The sequence below is a fragment of the Lampetra planeri genome, chromosome 39, assembly GCF_965212315.1.
Source record: "Lampetra planeri chromosome 39, kcLamPlan1.2.h2, whole genome shotgun sequence".
Lineage (NCBI taxonomy): Eukaryota > Metazoa > Chordata > Hyperoartia > Petromyzontiformes > Petromyzontidae > Lampetra > Lampetra planeri.
In genome coordinates, this window is record NC_136145.1 from 7933815 (window position 1) to 7957467 (window position 23653).

At 51.7% G+C, this 23653-nt stretch overlaps 1 protein-coding gene across 5 annotated transcripts in view; it reads right to left on the reverse strand.

The window, feature by feature from the left end:
• The window catches only part of LOC144731579 (insulin-like growth factor 1 receptor), a 119533-nt gene that overhangs the window by 80405 nt on the left and 15475 nt on the right, over positions 1–23653 (reverse strand). For all 5 annotated transcript variants that reach the window (XM_078612733.1, XM_078612735.1, XM_078612734.1 and 2 more), the window contains one exon: positions 22617–22878. In XM_078612733.1, the coding sequence (XP_078468859.1) occupies positions 22617–22878 (262 nt within the window). The remainder of the gene's footprint in view (positions 1–22616; positions 22879–23653) is intronic.

The following is a 23653-nucleotide window of genomic DNA, read 5'->3' on the forward strand; positions in this document are numbered from 1 at the left end:
GATCTGTACTCTACGCCGGCCACCTTCAGCAACTCTCCTCGCAAGGCACTCAAGATGTTCTCACCCTCTCTGATAGTTTCTGTTGCCCCAGCACCACGATAGTTAGAGCCGCTTCCCCATGATGATGATGATGACTTGGCAGAATTATCAAGTTTGAATGAATTACGGACACTGCCCTTGTTGCTGTCAGATTAGCTCCGACAAGCCAGATTAGCCTTACTTGAGAAAAACCTTTCACCGACATAGAAAAGCACCCGACGGTTTTGTAGGACCTTGCCCATCAAGCAAAGAAAAACAAGTTCCCCGTCTGCGACACATGGGTTGTATTTAGCACCGAAATAAATCATAGCTAAGAGGCCTCGTAAATACGCCACCCAAATCTTGACCATTACATTCGCGCTGCGCTCTCTGTACGCTGCAAAACCAGCCAGCGGCCATCGGGAGAAAATATTAACTCCGGGTAACGGAAACTATAAACGAAACTATAAAACTATGTATTTTTTTTTATCAAGTAAGGCCCATTGAGCTATGTAGCTCTTTTACAGAAGTGACCTGGCTATCACAAATGATAGCTCAATGAAGTGGCTTCTCACGTGGCAATTAATAGCAGCCAAACACTGTAAACGCACGTCGATTCGAAACCAGAAGACTCAGAGAAAAATCCACGTGACCGTGGAGAGAACATGCACACTGCAAATATACAGCAGGCTTCAGGGTCCGGATCGAACCCACGACCTTGTGCATACCAGGCGAGGTAGTTAACATCTCGCCATCGTGCAGAAATGAACGGTGCCTGCTGCTCGTAGAGATTGACACGATGCTATGTCGTGCTGCAAAGGTGGTCTCGGGCGTGGGTTTTCTCATCTCCGTGCAAAACGTTACGAACGTTCGCGCCGCACGCAGCACAAACGTTTATGTTATCGCGTCCCCGGCGCTTTCCTTTCCTGCAGCTCCTCTCTGGTTTCCAGTTGCTCTGAGCCACACACACCTCGGGGCCGCGTGAGCTGGACGCACTAAGTGCACTTGATTTTATGAGCAATTAAAGAGAGGGGGCAACAACGCGGCACGCGCACTTTGCGCATGTTTACAAAATGTTTGGATGCACGTTAAGCGGCGTTCCGATCCGCGGGCGCGTTGGTTTGGGGTCCTGGCCGTGTCAGGTGGCCACCGGCTGGGACTGGGAACCGCTCTGCTAGAGGCCACGAGGGACACAACCAGCGTGCCCCGCGGTGACCTCCGCTCGTGACTCACCACCACGTGGCTATGAAAATAACAACCTCGGCTTCAGGAGGAGCCTTCACCGACAAACACCGGTGCGTACGTTTACACAATAGACGGTGTGTGGGGTTCATGCCTGGTGCAGCCTCGGAGCATCAGCAGGATCACATGATCAGTGGGGGAGAGCTGAGAAGAAGACAGATAACTGGGAGGAAAGGAGCTGAAAAGTAGAGAGAGAAACCTCGGAGGGGCTGAGAGAGGAAGAAACCTGAGCGGGCGGGCAGGCCAAGCAGGAGAGGGTTATCTTAGAGAGTGAGCTGGCAGTGTGCTGGACCTGGGAGGGAGTGGGCAACAGCCAGTGTGGACGTGGGGGAGCCGGGAGAGAGCGGAGGCAGCGACGGCGGTGGGCGCTCAAACTTCAAAGGGCGGTCACCGGAGTTTGCGCTGCGGTGCGAAGCGCACAGCTCGCACTGCGCAAATAAATCAGGGTAAACATTCTACTCGGCATGGCGAGAGGAATCAGGGTTTTGATCAGCATCTTAGTAGTATCATAAACCACGTGTGTGGCTCGTCGCAGTGGTTTGTCAAAGATACATCCGAAAAAACACAGCTCTTACACTCATGACGCGCGCAGTCCGCATTCGGCATTAGGCGTGAATCGAGAAGTGATTCCTTTCATGTCTCGTTCGGAGCACGTCTCGTTTTTTGCGGCTGGATTATTGCAGTTTTGTTCACCCCGTTACCCTCAATGTAACAACAGGTGATAAAGGTGCAATCTTGAAATTTGATTGCTCTTGCAATTGCTGGCATAAGGGCCATCCACTGGAGTGTAATGAGTGACAAAGACTTTAAAGTACCTTCCAGTGGTACCGCCATAGCGGCCCAATGAAGTCAAGTCTACGACACGACACACTGCAACTTTTCAAACGAAACCAGTGCAGGGAAAGTCACTCGAAAGTTATTGCCCTCGTTACGGAGGTCTCAAAGCACGCGGGGGACCAGGCTGGGTGCGCGCACAGCACCGGCGTGCACGGTAGCTACAAGGTAAGAGCTGTGTGTCGTTGAGCCGTGTCTACTTCAAGCAGACGGCCAGACAGCAGGGCAAGCCGACGGCGCTGCCAGAACCACATGGGTGGTACGTCGCACTGCGAGTCGACATTCCGGTGTCAGGCCGCGTCGGGAGGGATTCGTGCAACAAGGCAACAAACGCATGGAAACCAGAGACTCGTGATAGGCACACATTTACATGTCAACAAGATAGTCACGAGTCAATGGCAGTTCACATTCAATTCAGCATTGGGGTATTGCTGCTCACTTCCGATTAGCACGGGTTGGCGACATACATACCCACCTCCTGTTTGCAGACCTGCAAAGCGAGCGATGGCAATTCCACATTCGTATAGCAGGACAGAGTCTATCCAAACGACAACCACTGTTGACTTCCTCACAAAGTGATTTTGATTGTATCGACCCCGAATGAATGAGTGGCCTAATCAACCCCCTTTTCGTCAACCCCCATCTGGGTCGTGGGAGTTACAACACGTCCATAATTCACCGTGCTGGTCAGTTCGGGATGGTGAAGTTAGAGAAGCATAGGTCTGCGAGCACAGAAGTACAATACAACAATGGATTTTGCTACACTGCCCCCTGCAGTCCTGAAGGCACGATGGCAACCTGTTTGTGCATGGTGGTCGCACATCTAAGCACCGTCCGGGCTCGTCGTTACTTCGTAGATAGCTTCTGAGATCTGATGGAATCGGCCATATTCCCGGTGGTTTGGTCACAGGCTTTCTGACCACATGCCCACCTACATCACGGCGCCGACCCATTATTTGGCCACGAGGTCACAAGCCGTGACCCAGACGCCAATTGGGAGGGAGGGCACGACGTGTCCACGTACACGTGAATTTGCCATCCAGCCCAAACGCCGTCCAAACAAAGAGGACGACAACAACAGCAGCAAAGTGTTCCCGCGTTTGCATGTCAGCATCTTTCAGAAACCCTGCCACGGGCCAATTAGCCCTTGACAACAAACATTGCTGGCCACCGCCATATGATACAAGGCCAGCCATGTTTCAATACAAACGTGTGTGTGTGTACCAGTTAGCGTGCTAACCGCTACACGAATGAGTACCTAGTGCGGTATGTAAACATCGTCACTGGGGAGACAATGGCGGCCGGGCGTGGTGTTGGCCACCCACCCCCTCCTGTGCCATGACGGCCTTCATAGGTGCTCGCTAATAGCACTTGCCCCAAAAGTCTATACGGGGGCATTTTTATCTTTGCGAGCCACCAGTCAGTTTATACAATGTGGCACAGTTCCAGTTCGTAAAACTCAGGACACGGAATTTTTGCTCTTGACGTAAAGGTGGCAAGAGGACAAGCAACCTTGGAGACAAAAAACTCGGCCAAGCAGGAACCCGCGCGGGCGCTTCCTCCAGCTCTTCTGCTCACGTCGCTCTTCGCAGGACAGACGACGACGACTCGCGGCTCACTCGACGTTCGAGCCTCCTTGGCTTCGCACCGCCACGGCAACGATGGACGACCATCACGAACCGCGTCGGAACCATCACGAGGACACTCCACAGAGCGTGTGATCTGAACAGTTTCTAATAATAGATAATCTGGGTGAACACAACTGTCCACTGTTGAAATTCACTCCGCACCACCTTCTCAAGCTCTTGACTCAAGACCAAAAATTAACTTCATTGCGTAAAAAGATGTTCTATTCCTCCATACGGCACCATCATCAACATCATCAGCAGCATGTGCTAAGCAGCAGCTAAAGGTCAAGATTGAAGCGTGGTGAAGCGACCGTGTCTGACATAATAAAAGCCAAACTCTCAGGAACAGCGTGACCTCGACTTCTCACACCACCTCCACGGTCCCTGCACGGCGAGGCAAATTTAGCTGTCCCTTCCGAGGATTTCCACAGTGACTGCAATCGCCACCTTCATGGCGACACAATGGGCAGACACATCGCGCTCGGAACCACATCCGTTAGCAATTACGTCTCGTTAGCCGCACTGTTCCTCTCGACATTGCTGGCGCAGCGGGCACACACTGGCATGCAAACAATCTCATCGCAATTTTCCCTTTTGTTATCTTCCCATGCTTCAAGTTAAAACATCTCAATAACATAAACACTCCCGTGGTTTGTAAAAAAAAAAAATCTCGCAAGGGCTGCATACGCAATGAAAATCCAGCGCCGCTGGTTAGAGTCTGCCTTTGCTTTTTATGCGACTAGACCAAAAACTTACAACCCGTGTGGCTCGTGTTTTTCGTTGATTTATTTTGCCAATCTTTTCAAGGAGAAGCCACCAGAATATTATTGAAAAGCAAGGCGCCGGACGGCTCGCCCGCCCGCCCCATCCATAATCTCCACCATATCTTTATTTTCATAGACAGAGTTTAGGCCTTGGCAGCTGCATGCAAGGTCCCCCCCCACAGCCCTCACCGCCACCGCCGCATTACGCGGGCGGTGGGGAGACGGTATAAATTGTCACCGCTACTACGCCACTGTCACAAGGCCCACCCTCACTCCAATAAGTGTTTACACTCTCTGCCGGCAATCACTACGGAGCCACACGAATAAACAACAAGCGTCCGTCTCCACAAACAAACGGACGGGGACTTTCTGTCTGTTTATTGTTGACTTTCTTCCCATGACCCCGTCCAATGACGCATTAGCTTGTAAAATGCCATGCGGATATTTGCAGAATATTAAGCACAAATATGCCACTGCACATTTATGCCGGGCATACCCCAGCGAAGTGGGTTATCTATTGAAAATAGATTTAACCTTTTAAAAGGTAGGAATGAAGGTTAGGGAGCAATTCTATTGTCACGACTCACTGTCAGGATTTGATTTTGAAAATCCATTCTTTTTGCCTCGTTTTTTCCTTTACCATTTGCATCATGTGTTTTTCTTAATTTGTGTTCTTCCATCTATCTGCTTACTCAGACGCAATGTACAATTGTCATATAATTGTCAGGAACTAAAATTAAGCAATTCTAGCACACTTGCTTTGGTGGACATATCGTCGGTGTAAGAATCATTTTGAATTAACAAATTGATGCATTAATGCATTCTGTGTAAGCCACCGTTTTCTTTACTCTCCGAGCCATACTTTAAGTGCCATTCCACAGGCAAATGGCACGAGGGAGGGGGGGGGTCATCCTGAAATTTCAAGATGTTGCGAATAGGGCCCTTCCTTAATAAAATAAATAAGTACAACTCGGAGGTGGGGGGGGGGAAGCTGGGCGAATGTCTTTAATGGCTCCGCTGAATTTCCACGCTCCACAGAAAGAGTGCCAGCGGTCTGTCAGCCACAACGCCAAAGTGAGCAAACTCCATACCGCAACCCCCACCGCTGCTTTCAAAGGATAACCCCAAAGACAGGCCCTTTAACAATATTTAACTTGTTGTTTTACAAGCTCACATATTCACGGTGATGTTGTGTGCAGTCGTTGCCACGAATAACCCCGAGTCCGAGTCACCAGGCAGCAAGGGAGGGGGGGGGCGAGGATGGAGGGAGGGGACGGCGTCCAGAGCAATGCTCCGCTCTCCCTCCCGCAGAGAATCGCAGAGCCACGGACTGGCAACGGAGGAACCGACTCTTTTCAACGCCGTTGGAGGAAGACACCGCCACGATGCAGATATGAGACGGATAAATCACTCGCTCCCACGAGAGCAGTCTCCAACCGGCCCCATAGCCCCTGCAACCGCATTCATCAGAGCTGCCTGCGTGGTACTCATTCAAATAAAAACGCTACAAGGAGAGACGGGGGCGCAATGACTGCCAAGCAGGCGTGCGGTGATGAACGCGTGAGGTACCAGATGTGAAAGGTAAATAAAGGAGCAAATAAAAAGAATTCGAGACACAAGACGCTCACTCCCACTTTGCCGCCTTGTGATCTTAACCATTTTCCGACGTGCCCTTGAGATTGGGGATTAATCTCCAAAGGGATGAATTCAGGACCTGGATGTCGCGTGCCTGGACCAGGGCCGTGCCGGGGGGAGGGAGAGAGAAAAATAAAGAAGGGGAAACCTCGCCGAGTACAAACAGAGCCGCCTCCGCTGTCCTCGTTTCACAGACAACGATCCCAACCACGTACGCAAGGGCAAGCCACGGCATAGAGGCCGTGGGCTAGGTACAGACCGCGCGGCCGGGTCGAGAGTGCGAGGTACGCAGGTAGACGGAGCATGGCAAGGTACAGATTTTAGTGGCGAGAATGAGTGCGGAATGCGAGGCCGAGTGCGCAGCGCACGGCCATGCTACACAACGGTGCCCCCGTCAGCTCAGGATGCGAGTCTCAGCCCCCGAGGCCGAGTTGAGTTCGCGACAGTGCCAGAGGCCCTGTCGCAGCACGCGTGGCCCATAACTATGGGCCCCTTACGCTTTACCAAAAATCCTCTGGATAGCTTGTTGTCCTTCCCCAACACCTACGATTTGCATGGTTGGCTAGATGCAGTGCGAAAGAAGTTCAACATACGTGCAGAGGTTTGCTTTCTAACATTGCCGCCCCGCTTCCTCCACTGCACGTACCATTACTATGCCGATTATATCCGTATTTTCCGACGTCACACTCAAGAACAGCGCAGGCGGGAGTGGCATGTTGGGGACGCATTGCGGGCACGTTAGGGGCGAGCGTGCGGGCCCGCTCGTTATTGCCGTCGCTGCCGCTCGTGGTGTTTTTACAGCAGAGATGTCATTGGTGTCGAGCCAAAAGTGCCGGCGACGCTTCTCATGGAGAGAACGTTTTGAAACCAACACGCCGAGGCCTTCTGTAACCAAATACAATAACACACACAAGCTGGAATAGCATCTTGTTTACGCCCCCGTAAAAAAACACACCAGCGATCACCCGCACAGTGAACCACAAAGGCTTTCGGGATAGTTTAGTGACTCAGATACCAAGTTGACACAAAAGGCCCATTAATAACGGTGATACCGATCTTGCCATATTTTTTTGCACTGATGATAATATTCTTGTTTTCCCTTGTGGTGGCGTAGGGGAAATTCTGACTTAAATAATTTATTTGTCACGGTCACAACCCAATTTGATTGTCCATCCCCCGCACCTCCAATTATCACGGTTGGCTACGTTCGGTGTGAAAGAAGTTCAACATACATAGTTACCAGGAAGCACAAGTTCTAGTTTAGAGTTCCCCAGATTCCAGTCCTCGTGGCCCACCGCAGTCCGCCTTTCCACGTCTACCAATCTCTTCCGCTCCAAGATGAACAAAGTGGTTTAAGGCTGCATTCTCCTGATGGTCCCTTTTGATCTAGTTCAAGTGTATTTGTTTAACAAGATCAAGAGACACAGCTAAGTCTCATTTGCAAGTATGGCTTTTTTATGGCTGGGAAGCACAAAGACACACACGACACCCTCAACTTTTATATAAATGGGCACCCTCTGTGTGTCGCGAGGGGCATGTTTACCGATCATCAGGCATGTGTTGCGTGCCACAATTTAGTTTGCATTTCACTGGGATAGGCAGTCCTGAAAAGCGGCTGGCAAACTCTTCTTTAAAAGTTGCTAAAACCACAAAAAAACGAATTCACCAAAGAATGTTTCCATCAAAACCGGAAGGGTCACCACCGAATGCAGAAGACACTTACAGGGAGAAGTCGGCCGGACCGACTAGGTCAGCTCCCTCGCCAGGGCGCATGAACCACCGCGTATTTATAGCGCGCGTCACTGACCGCGTGACCGCGTGACTGCGTTACCCCAGCCGGGTGCCAACGCGGGTCACTGCCACCAGTGCCGTGATGCGGGCTGCAACCCCGACATGAGATCTGCAACCGCCGCTCGCCCCGCTCTCTCCGAGCCCTATGCACGCGCATTGACACTTTGTTTCCCGCAGTCTAAATACGGGACGACGTTGTCTAGAAGGCTCTGCATGCGCACAGATACGTGGGGGGTTGCGTACGCAGTGATTATTTAAGAACTCCCGTGGACGCCGATACCGACGTATAAGCGCAGCAGGTTAATGCCGGGGGTGGAGTGCCCTGGTGTTATAACAAGGCTCTGTTATTTGCATACAGACCAAATTGAGGCCATTTACAGCTTGTAATGATGGTTATATTGGGTTTGTTTTAAAATAAATAAAAATGTAAACGAATATTTAAGAAAGGTAAAGAAAATGCCAATGAAAACGACGAGTCTATTCTAGAATTCACCATGCATTCAATACTTCTGTAGTTACTGTAAAGCACGGCACTAAACTGGGGCAGGCTCTGGACACGTGCCGTTTGTGTGCAGAGTGGAGACACAGCCAACGACAGTGCTGCATCGTGCTCCATTAATGAGCTTTGAGAACGTGACTCTTTTCCAAAACATATTTTAGCGACAGAAAAATTAGGGGTCCCCACACCCCTACCCCCCCAAAATAATGTGTGGGGCAGACTCACATCCTCCCACGTGTTCCAGAACAAAGTGATACGCTGTGCTCCCTCTAACTCTCACGAGGTCGCCCCGAGAGCTCAGGGAAGGGTTCGACCAAGAGGTATGAAATTTGCATTGAATATTCCTCATGTGCCAGGATGCGCTCTTACGCAACGTTCGTTTCCGCAGAGTTACGCGCAACTCTTGCGTGACCGCAAGAGCGTAAACCACCAGCACTGCAGAAAATACAGAAACAACGAAGGATAAACACGGCAAGAAGACGACCGCCACGAAGGGAAGAATAGAAACTGACGAGACAAGAGTGGCGGGCGGGAGGCGCTGGGAGGAATCCAGGCGCACGCTCAGCGAGTGCGTCCCCCCGCATTATAAATAACCACAATTATTGACGGCCATCGACATCCCTCGCTAGACAGGCGTGTCTGCGGCCCCGGGGCCCGAGGGCCCAATGCTTCAGGTCGGGTTACTTAGGCCAGCACTTACGAGACGCGCTGGGAGGTCGCGGAAACTCCCCCCCCCCCCCCCCCGTTGCCACCCCTGACAGCGTCGCTACCGTGCGAGCGGAGCACGCGAGTGATGGAGTTCCCGCGCGGGGCTTGGCCCAGCTCAGGAGACTGCCGGAGCCAGATTGTTCATTAGACAGATTGTTCATCACCGGCCACCAGACAGACAGACGGCCGCCGCGTAGCTGGGGACCGGAGCCAGTTCCCCCCTCCAACCGCCCATTGAGAGACATCCCACGGCGTCGCCATGTCCGGACGCGCTGCTCGCAACCGCTCTTCCTCTAGTTACCGAGTTGCAAATTTCGGGAGCTCTCTCGACATGGCCATGAACAGCCACTAATATGAAAATGTTTAATCATGTCAAGAGTCCTGCTCTGAAGAGGAACAAAAAAAAAATCAACATTTCGGGCAGTGGCTCTCCTTCATAGCCAAGAAACTGAGGGAACAAGAGTCGGAGGCGGTACGATACAACTGGGCACCCTGACCGACATCAAATGGTTCAGATTTAAATTTTTATACGTCCCTTAATTACCAAACAGGCTTCAACTGACAGCGCTGAAGTTCCCCCGTTGCCACCAGGCAGCCGCTAGCTGGAGCGCCGGAACGGTTTCAGCCGAGCAAGATTCGCAGTCACATCGCGGCCAAGTTACACGCGCGCCGGCTTGGCACCGGTGCGGCCAGAGCCGGCTCCGCGGTGAAACCGGCCAACGGCAGCGACTTCAGAACCGCGCCGCGCTCCGCTCGTTTGGCCGGAACGCCCGCGGTGGCCTCGGCTCAGGGAAGGAAACCCTGGGAACGGTCCGGCAACGTCCGCCCGTGCCAACGCTCGGCGGAAAACTCTAAAAGGCTTGGACAGCGCGGGCCCTCGGAGAGTCTCGGCGGGCACCGTGCCTTCGCAACATCAAAACGGATCACTCAGTGCATCGCAACAGTTGCCTTCTAGCGGAAGCGTGTCGATAACAATGTCCCGGGTGAAGTGCGTCAGCTGCCCGGGAAAAGATGGGAAGCCCCACTTTGTGCCGCCCAACTGATATAGCGTGGACGCATTTAGACAAAGAGAAGCCGGATAACAAAGAAATTGGACCGGTTTTGGCCACACACTCCGGCAAAGTTTACCTTTTCAAAACAAACACAGGGCAAGGCTCCTCTGCTTTTAGCTCCGCGAACTCTCGTAGAGCCCAACAGCGGAAATCCTCCCGTGAAGGTTTTTATTTTTGAGGCGAGGGGGGGCGCGGTGGGAGCGGGAAGGAAGCTTGCGTTTGGGGCGACAGCTTTCGTGAATCAAATTGTGTTTCCGAGTGCGCACGTCGTGGGAAACGATAAACGCTCTCCAGCGCCGCTTGGTTCCTGCATTGTGTTGCTTTGGATTCATATACTTTTTTCCCCTCTTTCCTACGATTGTTTTGAATATTGGGAACGGACGTGTTATTACAACACAAACGATCAGTCAACACGCTGTGGCTCAGATGTCCTTTGTTCCGCGTGCGAGTTCTGGAACCGACAGGTGGGCGCGCGTGCGTGTGCGTGTGGTTGTGTGTCTTGTTGTGACCAGGTTGGCATGGACCACGCGCCTGCCCATGGGTAATTTTCCAACATCGATAGCTCTGCCACCTGGTACACGGCGCCTAACGCGGCTCCCGTGCGGAGCCGCACGCTCGTCGAGATGCAAACTGCGTCACATCCTGGGCAAAATGGGTTTATGCTCTTGGCCCGTGTTAAGAGCCCGGCTGCTGATACACGGGGGGGGGCTTTTGGTGCTCAAGAAATTACATTCCAGCAGAGGTAGGTGTTATAACGTGAATGATTTACGTCGGAAAGCCTCACCAAGTCTTCGGTGTCTTCTTTTGGAATGGAACTGCATTGGGATGTTTGTTGGCGAGTTCTGCTCACGAGAGAGTGTTTGACTTCATGTGCGAAGCAAATGAGGTACCCGAATAAAACTCGTACATACAAGGGGGTAACACTCAACACTTCTGTGGCCCGGCCACACCTCCCAGCCTCATGCCACCAACACCTGGCAGGCCCTGGTGGTTTGAAAAGTTTGAACAGTTGATTTAGAATTGCCCTGTGAGCTCTTGAATCGGGTTTCATCAACAGAACAAAATTTAAAACACGTTTGCAGAAAGTCGCATGAGAATTATAAATACAATAAATAAAGAAATGAAAAAAGTCAAATTATTTTTTGTTACAATATATTACTTAATTATGATTTAAATATTTAACTAAAGTGAACATTAAGATTAGAGAAGCATATTGCAAAATAGTGCATCTAGAGTGAGGAATAAGATTCGAAGAAATATTGCAAAACAAGGAATAGAAACGCCTTTGGTAAAGTAGTTTTCCTGTGCAAACAACACATTTCAAGTAACACTAGTAATCATAACAATCATCCATCCAAGTACTAACCAAGCAGAATAATTCTGCTTAGCTCCCAAGCCCTGATGAAATTGATGTTGGCAAATATCAATAACGGTAATAACACCATTGGAACCTCCTTTGCCAGTAGCAATATATGATAATTGTTTTTTACCCTTTTATCTGACAACAAAACTGACACCTTTTTTTACAAGGAGTCATGTTTGCATTGACCACAATACCTGCGGTCGGAATGGAAACAAAAAACACAACTCTGATAATGTATGCACTGTCCTTGAAATTGATTGGTCCACACCCGAGACAGCTTTTCTTAGAGCCTAGTCTCACATGGTGTTGGACCAGATGACGCCAAAAGGTGCACAACTCAAAGACAATGCACCATCAGAGTATGAGAGCTCGGGGTAAATGCCCCGACCGCAGGTATTGTGGTCAATGCAAACATGACTCCTTGTAAAATAAAGGTGTCAGTTTTCTTGCCAGATAAAAGGGTAAAAAACAATTATCAACGGTAATAACCTTGTAATGTATGGATGATTATTCTTTCCGCATGACGGCTGAAAACTGCAATTCACCAGAAAGAGGATTTGTCCCTGCATGCATTGCCGCTCGGCTCTGTTGAGCAGAATCTTAGAGCGTCCGCTTCATCGGCCCGGTTACCATGGAAACCCAAAGCTAGCCAATTAGCGGCACGCACGTGCGCAGGTCGTCCGGCGCTGTAAAACCTAAACCACTGGTACCGCGCGTCAGTTTTCCTCGTCAACAACAAGGGATTTAAAATTACGCTAAGATGGAAAAGGTAGGGAGAGCCGCTGTTGAGGCCAATAAGCCGTGTCACTCTAGAGTGAGGCGCAAAGGGGTCACAACTGGATTACTGCCCTTTCCGATGGTCCGGCAAACGTAATACCTGTCCATAAATAAGATCACGGCTGCCCCGCCCCCCCCCCCCCTAAAACAAATCCTAAATCCCTTTTTGACATTCATCCTCGCGCGCAAGCCGATCGGCCGCGCGCGAAGCCGCCGGGACTCGTGGGCGTCCGCGCGGATTGTTTTGCTGGCGCCGTTCGTGTTTTCCAAAAGATTGCGAAACAAAAACAACAGCGAACACGCGCGGCTAAAACGAAGGACGCCTCCTCCAACCGGGGCGGAAAAGAATCGCCGCTCCGCCGACCTCGGTGCCGAGAATTCTGAGATAGAGGCGGGAGAACCTACACAAGCACGTGAGCCAGAACCAACCCGATACTGAAATTCACACGGCCATGTGGCAAACACGAGGCCCACGTTGCGTCCTGCTTGGGGCAGGAAACGATGTTAGAAGGTCGGCGGTCGAGACTAACGATGGAGTGGCAGCCAAAGGAGGGAACGTGCCTTGAAGGACACCCGCTGCGGAGCTGGAGCAGTAAAATTATCTCGTGTTCAGGTGCCGGTTGGATTGTTGCATCGCGAGACTGCGAGAGACGGAGATTGTCCGTGGAGGGCTTCATCCAGCAGCGGACCGCTCACGGCTGACGACGATGACGACGGTGTATCTTGATTGTAATGTAAAGTTCATGTCGTGAAACATCACGCGAAGGTAGAAGGGGTCACAACACATTCCGCGCACTCACGCGGGCGCGCGGTGCGCTCACGCACGTTACTCAATGCCACACGCTTTCATTATCTTGCTCTTCACTTCAAAACATGTTTCCCCCCCTCCCCTTCACGTAACTTGCTGCAACTGGTTTCACCGGAAACGGTGAAACCAGTTTGATTCCAGAATCGGTGGAATCTGATGAACAACAGGTTTGTCTCTGGCCAAACAGGGATTGCACGAATCTCTGCGGTCCATTTATGACAAAAACACATTTTTGCCATCCTATATTTAGCGTCACCTAAAGGCTTGAAGCCTTCCTACCATCCCATGCAGCTCCCACGAGACCGAGAGAATGAGAGACGACGTCATGAGATGACTACGCACGCGCACTGGGGCGGCACCTGACAGTGTTTACGGCAGCACAGAGGCCTGCTCATATCTGGGCCTTGGAAATAATCAGTGCGTTCTTCTGTTAGTCCGTGTGTTTTCACAAAATATTTTCACCGAAACTAACAAACCACGATTCCAATCGCTTAGAGATAGCCATTGCCCACATCTGTAGTTTTGGCCAGAAAGCCCCCTGCAATGGGTATAAAATAAAAATTAAAACAAGCAACACTCAAAACATTGTGGCGATGACATCCCAGCGCTCGCCCCAATTCAAGCGAGCTCCGCTTTTCGTCATATATTCCCACCACGGTGGTCACTAAACACGTTCGGCCAAACTCGGCCGGTGTTTGGAACGTGCACCTGTAAACGTGTGTACTTGCTGTACGCACGCCTACTTGCTGTACGCAGGCGTACTTGCTGTACACGCGTGTACTTAACACAAAGGAGCTCTCTGACCAAGGGGGTGAAATGCTGCTGCTGCTGCTGCTCGTCGCGTCGTACGTGGAAGCTGCGCAAGGGCCCCACCCTTCGCCCGGCGATAGCCCCCTGGCTCGGAGATGGCACCACGCTGCCGGGAAAGGGCACTGTGCTTCCCGTTAGGTAACCCGGCACGCCGGCCAGCATCAGCAGCCTTCGTCTTACGTATGAGTCACCGTTGGATGCGGCGTTGGCGCCGGGTCCAAGGTGGTGGTGGCAGTGACAAGGGGAGGGCATCCAACCCCGTGATGCCCACGCCGCGAGAGTGGTACGTCCCGGGGCCGTCACATGCCTAAATAAAGGCTGGTGCGGCGCAACACAGGTGGAAGGCTCCACGTGGATGTGCGGGGGTAGGTTGGGGAATGTGACCGTATTTTAAAGAGTGTCACAGCCTCTTGGCTGCCATGCCAGCCGCTTGCAAGGGACACGTTTCACATGATCCAGGCGGGGCGGCTGCCAAGGCAGCGGGTAGGTGGCGGCGGGCTCGCACCACGTGGCAAGTCGAGCCTCAGCGGCAGGCTGCCCGCGGGTGTGCGTCATCGGGCGGGCGCTCGTTAACAAAAGGCGCAGACAGGTGCAAGCATCGCGGCGCTCAACGTAAAGGCAGCGTGCCACTGCCACCGCCCGAAGGTTTTCCTAAGCAAGCACCTCAACGGTAATATAATATAAACTTCTCCGAAGTTTATATAAAAATGTGCGGCAATCCTAGAAATCACGTTTGACTCCATTCCTCCGCCACCCGACCCTTGAGGGACGACCGTTCCCCGCTCCATGGCCACATGAGTTAGGGGGCTTTGCTTGAATTAAAAACGCGACCGCGTGACCCTCCGTGACCCTCCGTGACCCGCCGTGACCTCGCGCTGCGCCGCTCACCTCCAGTCAAGGAGGAGGAATCCCTCCCAAGACAAAGACGATTTAACTCGCATCCGCGTGTTAAGCCGAGGCCGTCATGCGCGGGGGCGGCGAGGAGGAAGTTAACAACATTACTGGTGGCAAAGCATTATGGAGCGTCGAAAACACGGGCGCGCAGTTTATTATTTGAGAGATAAAAATGTGTTTTCGTGCAAAGACCCAATCCAGGTGCAATACGTGTACCTGGACCGGGTTTATTAACTTGTTTTGTTGGTGAGGTCACGAACCCAGAAGAACGATCATGCTTTCCTATAACAACCGCTCTTACCCAACCTCTCTCCCTACGCTGCAGTGAATAACCTCATGCCGTATACACGTCAGCATCAGTCACAGTCAATCTACTGCTGGATGAATGCCTCCTTATACTGTCGCCATCTCTCACGATCCTGCGATGTAGCAATCCGCTTGGCAACTGCGCGCAAACTGAATTCATGGTTCAATCTCCTTGGTGCAAGTTTATCTCGGACGTATGGGTTCCTTCCACACTCTAAATTCACAGCCCTGGGTCATTCCACTGCTGGATGAAGGCCTCCCCACCACGTGTCGGTCTTGCAGATCCATTTCACCATACTTCACCATGCCGGTCAGTGTAGGTTAGCGTGCTTGAACGCTTTACAGCAACTTATTCTCTAAAACGGCATAGTTGCCGTTGCTAACACACGACGGGCGCTGAATAACGAGCCAGAGAACGGCGCTTAAAAACAAACAGTATAAATAAAACAAACACTGACAAACTGCCAAAAAAATTATAAAAATACCGCATCGCTTACACCCCAACTTAAATAAAGATCTAACAAGGGGGGACGTGTTGGAGCTTTACAATTACATAACGCTGTTAAAATAGAGGCTCTTATGGACACGGTCTCAATGGGAACACACGTGTGTGTGTGAGCGCCACTGTCAGGGCCACCCACCCCCACCTCCCCACCCACCCAAATCCACCCACCCACTCACCAACCTCCCTCTCTGCCTGCCAAGCACCAGCCCCACGCATTCCTCACGCTTCAGCAGGCGGACTGCGTCGCCTCTCTCCCAGCGACGCACGGCCGCCCCTTTCGCGCCGCGTCCGTTATTTTTAACTCTTTAGGCACAAGTGTGTGTGCGTTGGTCAAGCAACGGCTGGACGAGGGCATCCCCGCGATGTGGCTTGCTATGACCGCTCTTACAACCCAGGCCCTTTAGTGCGCATTATTTAGACCAACAAACACGCAGAGTCGGAAGTTAAAATAGGCTCCTCCTTGCTCAAATGAGCACATGGCAGTCATCGTTTTTCATCGGCAATGGAAATTCCACATTCTGATGATGGGGACCAGGTCTCCGACATATTCTACGACACAACCGTTGTGCCCAAGCTGATACGATATATTTAATATTTTTAAAGAATCGCTCTTATAAGCTGCATCTTGTTTGTACCGTGTTATTACTCGGGATACTCCCACCCTGCAGGCCATTACGACCACCGTCATTCTCACACGGCAATCTGAGTGGGGTTTTGTTCGACTTCACGTCACTAAATGATCACCAATTGGGCAATCGACGCCGCATTAAAAACCAGACAGAAGAAAATGCAACAGTGGCGCACGCCACCCACCTCCATCCCGCGGGTCGTGGCATCACACCCCCAACAAACAGACCTCGGCGTCAAGCCGATACGTCAGACATGCCGACCCAGTCAACCCGACCCATGAGACAAGCAGAGCCGCCAGAGGACAGGCCGACCCATCAGTAGCCATATTGACAGATCAGAGACTAGGTGACCTATTCTAGACTACAGGCACCGCCCGCACCGATTTAATGGATGGTGAATATTCGATTCAAGATTCATGTAATGTCTTGTTTGTACTTTCTCGCATATACTGGGGTTGCCTAGTTTGTATTTTCTATCTTGTACGTTCTGTCTCGTTCCTACGGTCTCAACTGTACTCGATGCCCCAACTAGCCACAGTCGGAACAAATGAGAAGCAACACAAACGATTCAAGAAAAAAAAGACGCAAAAATTAATGTGTCCTTTGATCGAATTGCCAACCTGCGGATCGCGAGAATTCATGAATCGCGCTGGACTGATACTTGTATCTTGTAACCAAGGCCCCATGCAAAAACATTGTGTGTGGCTGTCAAGGGAGGCTGTGCCATTTAGAAGGTGCGGTGGCCAGAAAGCAGAACAAGTCATCACCATCATCAGACTTGATGTATGTTGAAATTATTTCGCACCGTACGTAGCCAACCGTGCTAATCGGAGGTGTGGGAGGACAAACTAAACATAAAAATAAATTTTCAATTTAGACGCGAGTTCTCAATTAATCTATCCACTGCTGTATGAAAGCCTCCCCAAGCCATCGCTTCCTGCACATTCCCCCTTCGCAACCACCTCTCCGATTTTATTGCTCCATCTCCGCACAGGCGCATTCGTACCTTTGGCTGTCATGCCGTCATTAGTCTCGACGAATGGCAATAATCCCTTCAAGTGACGTGTCCTGCCCAAGCCAACCGGCTTGTCTTGAGAGGCAAAATAATGTCTCTGACTTGCCTGTGTTCTCTAATCCATCGCTTTGTGCCTCTCAGCTTTTGTTTCATTTTCTCTGTCAACGTTTCTGAGCCACGTGTCGTAGCATGAAGTATGCAATTTACTACTATAATGAGCCAAGAATGTCTGTGTGTCCCACTCCACATCGGCCAGCCCCCCTAATTAATAATCATGAAGAGGTGACGTCCTCCACATGGACCCCCACCCTCACTAAAAATCATGAGCGGGTGACGTCACTCCACATGGAGCACCACCCCCCCTCATTAATAATCATGAGCAGGTGACGTCACTCCACATGGAGCACCACCCCCCCTCATTAATAATCATGAGCAGGTGACGTCACTCCACATCGAACAGTCCCCCTCATTAATAGTCATGAACATGCGACGTCGTCCAATAGCGGGTGACCTCAGTGTCAACTTACAACCCTCACTACAAAAGCAGAACCCTCACGTCACGCGATCTCCGTAACGCTGTTGAGACATAGAAGTAAAAAGGACGTCATGATGAACAAGGGATTATAACCTTTAAATGAAATAAGTCTGTGTCACCGCGGCCTTACAAATTGCACACGAATTGATGCAATTAATATCACGTCGTGGTCCGTTTTTCGGTTGCAAGTTTCAAATTTACTGCCATACACCCGTCCTTGGACGGGCAAAAAAGGCAAGTGACGATTAAGAATGTCACTGTTTGGGCACATTGGTATGTTGCTTTTCATGATAAATTGTAGGAAAAGAGAACAAGAATGGTAACTTCGAAATCTAGCTCAGGACGTAGTTGATTTTAGAATAACTCTGAGCAACAGCACGGGTATACAAGCCACGGATGGCACCGTCGCGTTCTCCATTTGCCTTGCAAGCTGCTGTCAGGACATGTCGGCGTTCTCACCTTCCCGCCCACGTTTTCAACATAACAATTAATTTCGGGGAATTAAACCGGCTTCGCGAGTACGCGCCGCCAAGCAAAAGACACCCCCCCACCAAGATTTTCAGGATGTGAACGGGGTCGAGATGCACCGCAGGAACGTGGGACGGCCACTCTGCCAGTGTTTAATCTCACGAGTTTTTCCTTTCACGCCGTCGGGGGCGGCTCGACCTCGCTCGCCGATATTATTTCCAGCGCCGGAAGATCCCGTTTTTCTACCGAGTCAAAACAAATATGATGGGTACCACCCCCCCCCACCGCACCCTGCCCTCCACCCCCCCAGTGAGATGGTGGCGTGCGCCCACACGACGTATCGTTGCACGGGGTGCGACTAGTTCCTCGTGTGCGGTCATCGACGAGTGGGCCGAGCCCCGTCGACTCGCCGGGCTTGGGGTGCGGCCGATGTTGCGCAGCGGGGGTGGCCGCCGCCGCCGCTGCCACCTCCTCATAGCGTCACGTCAAATCCCAGGCAGGGTCGGCGGCCTCGGTTAATAGACTCAACTTTGTGGTGTCTGCTGTGCGGGTTTGTTTAATGCATATTTTTTAAACATATATTTTGTTAACACGCATACCCACAGGAAGAAAAAAATGACGCTTCGCAAGAATGGCACGCGGCGTTACGCACCGTCATGTGTGGGGGGGAGGGGGGCTGGGAGATGTAATCACACAATCGCCGATTCGCGAGTAAAATAACTCCACGGAATTCCTGGCACGCTCCTAACCCGCGCCACCTTTCCACGTGTCCGAGACGTGTCTGTCAGAAACAAAGCCCTCATCGTAAGGATTTCTCCGGCTTGTTATCAGCTTGGGCGCACACAAGGCAGATATCCGATACAAGCACTGCGAGCAGCCGTAGCCGAAGGGCAAGCCAAGCAGCGGGGGCGCGATGCACCGCCAGCGGCCCCGCGTCGAGCCTAGCTGCGCCGATTCGGAAACTCTGCACCGCACGCGGTTCACGCCAAACAGAGCGACGCACGCACACACACACGCACGTAAAATACACTCGGAACAAATTCTGAACTGATGATTTAAATAGTGAAAGAGGAGAGGTAAACATTACCGCGGAGTAGGGGTGTAAAATTATCCACCCCCACCCAGCCGTGCCAACGGCGATCCGATGGATTGCTCCGATTCCAAATCGTGAAATGATTAAGGAATACATTTTTGTTGGTTTGCGGTAATAATAGCGGCCACTAGTGGCTGGCAGGGTCACATGAACCAATAACATACAACATATACGAATCATACAACCTCTCTCATTGAGAGCGATCGACTACTGCGCAGATGAGCATCACAAGTTGAAATTATTATTAAATTATTATCAAACCTAGACTGCTCAGCCTCTGTGTTCGTGACACTTTCCTTGGTCGATTAAGGACTTGGGGGGACTACCTTTATTACTCTGAAGCACTGTATATTTAAGTGGACTTTGCTGCGGTCGGACATGATCTCTTCTGCGCACCAATGTCACCGCTCAAACACAAAAAGTGAAACATTCCGCGCGACCAGTTAAGGAGGTGACTGGAGGGCGCAATAGTGGTGTACGTGCATCAACCACGCCAGTTGCTTGTCACACGCTGTCCGGCTCAAGAGACGCTGACCCGTCGAGAGAGGACGGAGTGTCAATGTGACCGCGTCGATTGTTTTGATGTGCTTCATTGTGACTTGCACGATGGAAGCGGAGGCACTTTCAAAATGATTTCGCTTCACCAGGTGAGACCTCGGATATAATCGTCTCGAGAGATATTTACAACCGCCGATCGTCACGATCGGAACGCGCATGTGCGCGTGACGACTTCGAGTACACAACACAGCAGCAGGTGGGCGGGGGTCATGAAAAGCACCAAGGAGAAAAATGCATTCCGTACAGGATGCACGATAACCCGGGTTCCCACGAGAGCGACGTGCGTTACGCGGGGACGGGACGGACGCGCAAACGTTAAACTCCGCGTCACTCGAAGTTCAACCGGCGTGCTTGCGCTGGGAAACGTTCGCAGCCCATCCGATGTTCCCTGCGCAGCTCAAATTCCACCAAGGGCCCTGGGGAGGATGCGGGATTGTTTTGCGAGCGCGTTTAAAGGAAGACCTTTCCACGTTTATCGACGATGCCGATAAAAAGCGCTTATGAAAACACGTGGAAACGAGGCGGCAGGAAGCCGGGCTTCGTCGCTGTCGCCAGCCACACGAGGCAGAATCCCCGAGAGGATCGGTGGCTCGAAGCCAATTTCGGCGCCGGCGGGACCCGCCCCCCGCCACGTGGCGGAGCGGACTGGCCCCCGGAAGGGACGGCAAGCCGGCAGTTTCCATTCACCTGCTTTGAGAGCTCAGCGGACCCGCGACAGTTTTGGGTACGCGAGAAAAGGGAGGTTGGGGAAGGGGGGGGGTTCCATTCTCGCGGTCACTTACGCCTCCTCGTTGTGCGCCCCACATCCGAACAAGAGACGACGCGGCACCCCGCGTTCTCGCCACGACGCCGCACCCGGCTCATGCCAACAGGGCACAGAAAGAGCTTAACGGCGCTTCCACCAGAGCCCAGTGGAGCGGGGCACGGCGCTGCCCTGGAGGAAGCGGCCGTACAAAACTAGCTTTCCCGCCGAGGACCATTGTTTAAGGTCACAGCTGCGAGCGCCGTCTAATCCGGCATCCGCCCGCCACAGTCCGGCACGCTAGATAGCGTTAGGAGTCACCCGCATCCACCGCCACCGCCGGCGTCGCCCACCGCGCCGAGATTAGCCAAACCCTCTGCTCCGATTCAACCGATCCCTCCACTGCCCCTCTGCCCCTGCACCCGACCCACGTACATTTTTTTATTCTTACGAGCCACTGCCAACGTGGAGTGTTGTGACAACACGGCAAATGGGAGTCAGCTGCGGCTACCGTTCCGTGAGTTTTGGCGGAAATGGAACGGTGACCATGGCGCTCGGCAAGGAGGTGCCGGTTTTTGGCGATGCCCCGCGTGGATTCACAATTTGATACTAAATTGTCAATTCTTTGCAATAACTTCAGTTACAATTGGGTTTGACTCGAATATATGCTTGGCTGTTTACATATTAGTAAAATAATCACCCCGTATCTGTTTCATGCTTCAGTATATACACGTTTTAATTGTAATCTGGTCAGTCGGAATATAATCTGCTCCAGCCGAGCTGTGCTACAGGAAATTAATTATTGAACACTGATTTGTGTTTGTACAATATTTGAGATTATCTCGAGTGACATGGTTGTTTTCGTCCTGCTTTCTATTCGTTTCATTGCTGTACCTTATTTTGTTTGTTTAGCTTCTGTCATTTTGGTGACCCAGGCCAGCCTAGCCAATGAGGTCGTCCCTACTTTGTTGAAATCTCACCTGGATAAACAAAATCAACTTTAAACTTGAAGGTATTTTTCTGGGCTAACCGCACTTGAGCCAGAGCCAACTCCGTGGATGCGTTTCACCAAGCGCGCACCAAACTCCAAAACAATTCTGAAATAGCCACTGCCAAGCCCTCATTAATCCCCACACTTTCTCCCTCATTTGCTTTTTAGGAACCAATCTAGCCCATTGTTTTACCTACACATCATAAAATACTTCTTTAAAAAAACAAACGCGCAAATAAATTATTTGCTACGTATAAACACGAGTGAGCACGCGCGCGCTCGCGGCTTCAATCACGCGACGTCCGTGCAGCCTTGCCAGGCCAAGCCGGACGCGCAAACGTAGCGGCCACAAACAGCGCACGGGCCTCTGCTCGCGACGCAGCCACCGCCAGAACTCGCAATCGCACCCCCGCCTCGCACGACCCAGCACGGAATTTCGCTCACGGAAACGGCGAACTCATCGTCGTCACCCACGATGAAGGTCTTCCACACAGCCCAGCGCTCTGCGTTGTCGCATGCGGATGACGAGTGCTCATTCATTTGTTAATCGCTCGGCTCACAGCGGCGCCCACGTGTGACGTACAGGTGACTTACAGGTGAGCTTCAGAACTCGAGGTGATCTACTTGGCAGGGCTTAAACTTGAGTCAGGTCTGTCCTGGGTCAGTGACCCAGAAGGTGTTTTGCTATCCAGAACACTACAGGCCCGTATGCCTCTAGCTATGGATGTGGCTACTCGTTCGATGCCACTTACTCCAGTCGACCAGCAAGCCGGATAATATACAGTAACATATTAAGCCCTGGGCTACATGTGAGCTCCAGGTGGGCTACATGTGAGCTACAGGTGAGCTGTATGTAAAATATAAGTGAACTGCAGGTGAGCTACAGGTGAGCTATGGGGGTGAGTGACAGGCGGGCATTGCGAGCAGGTGACGGCGCGCTGCGTGGCGTACCTGTCTGGCAGTGCTGGGAGTTCCAGCAGCGGAAGGAGATCTGGCCGTTGAAGCTGGTGCGGGGGCACTTGCAGTCGTTAATGAGCAGGTCGGGGCAGATGTCGGAGCACTCGCTCACGGGCTTGTTGCCCTGGATGTAGTTGTTCTCCACCGAGTCGAGGATGAGCGTCCAGTCGAGGCTGGCCACGTAGCACAGGTCCTCGTTCTTCTCCAGACGCACGGCGCCGCGCGTGATGTTGCGCAGCCCGTACAGGCCCAGCTCCTGCGTAGACGGAGCGATAACGACGCGACGAGAGGTCAGAGAGCGCGCGGGGGTGGGGGGGGTCAGTCAGAGCCGCGTGGTTCAGAAGTTGTTAAAACACCAAAGTGAAACCTTAAGCAAGAAATCATGTCTGCATTAACCACAATAGTATTATCAGAGTATGTTTTTTGTTTGCATTCTGACCACAAGTGTTGTGGTTAATGCAGAAATGATTCCTTGTAAAAGGCTACAGTTTGGTGTTTTAATATCTTAACACCTGTTTTGTTGCCAGAAAAAAGGGGAAACACTATTATCATATTTTGGTACTGGCAAAGGAGGTCCCATGATGTAGATGCTCACCCGAGCTCTCATTACTCTGATAGTGCATTGTCTTTGTGCTGTACGCCTTTTGGCGTCCTCTGGTCTAACCTATTATCACATTAATTATAATTGCGAGCACATAATTACGTGTTTGCAATTTTACAAATTTTAAAACATTGTCGGTTACATACAACGGTCATCTAAAAGTATTGGGGTTGAGTTGAGGGATGGAGAAAGGTGGTGCATTTGCCCCTTTGGCCCCTTTGGCCCCTTTGGCCTGTCCACTTCAGCCGTGTCTCAGAGCACGTGCACCTACGCACACCGTCGCACGAAAGCGCGCACGCTAGCGCGTTTTGCAAGCCGGTGCACAAGCGTGCACGCAAGCAGCCGTGCTCCTCACACACGGACGCACGCGCGCGCGAGCAGACAAGAAAACACGCGCGTGCACCAAAAGCCACGAGCGCTCACACACACA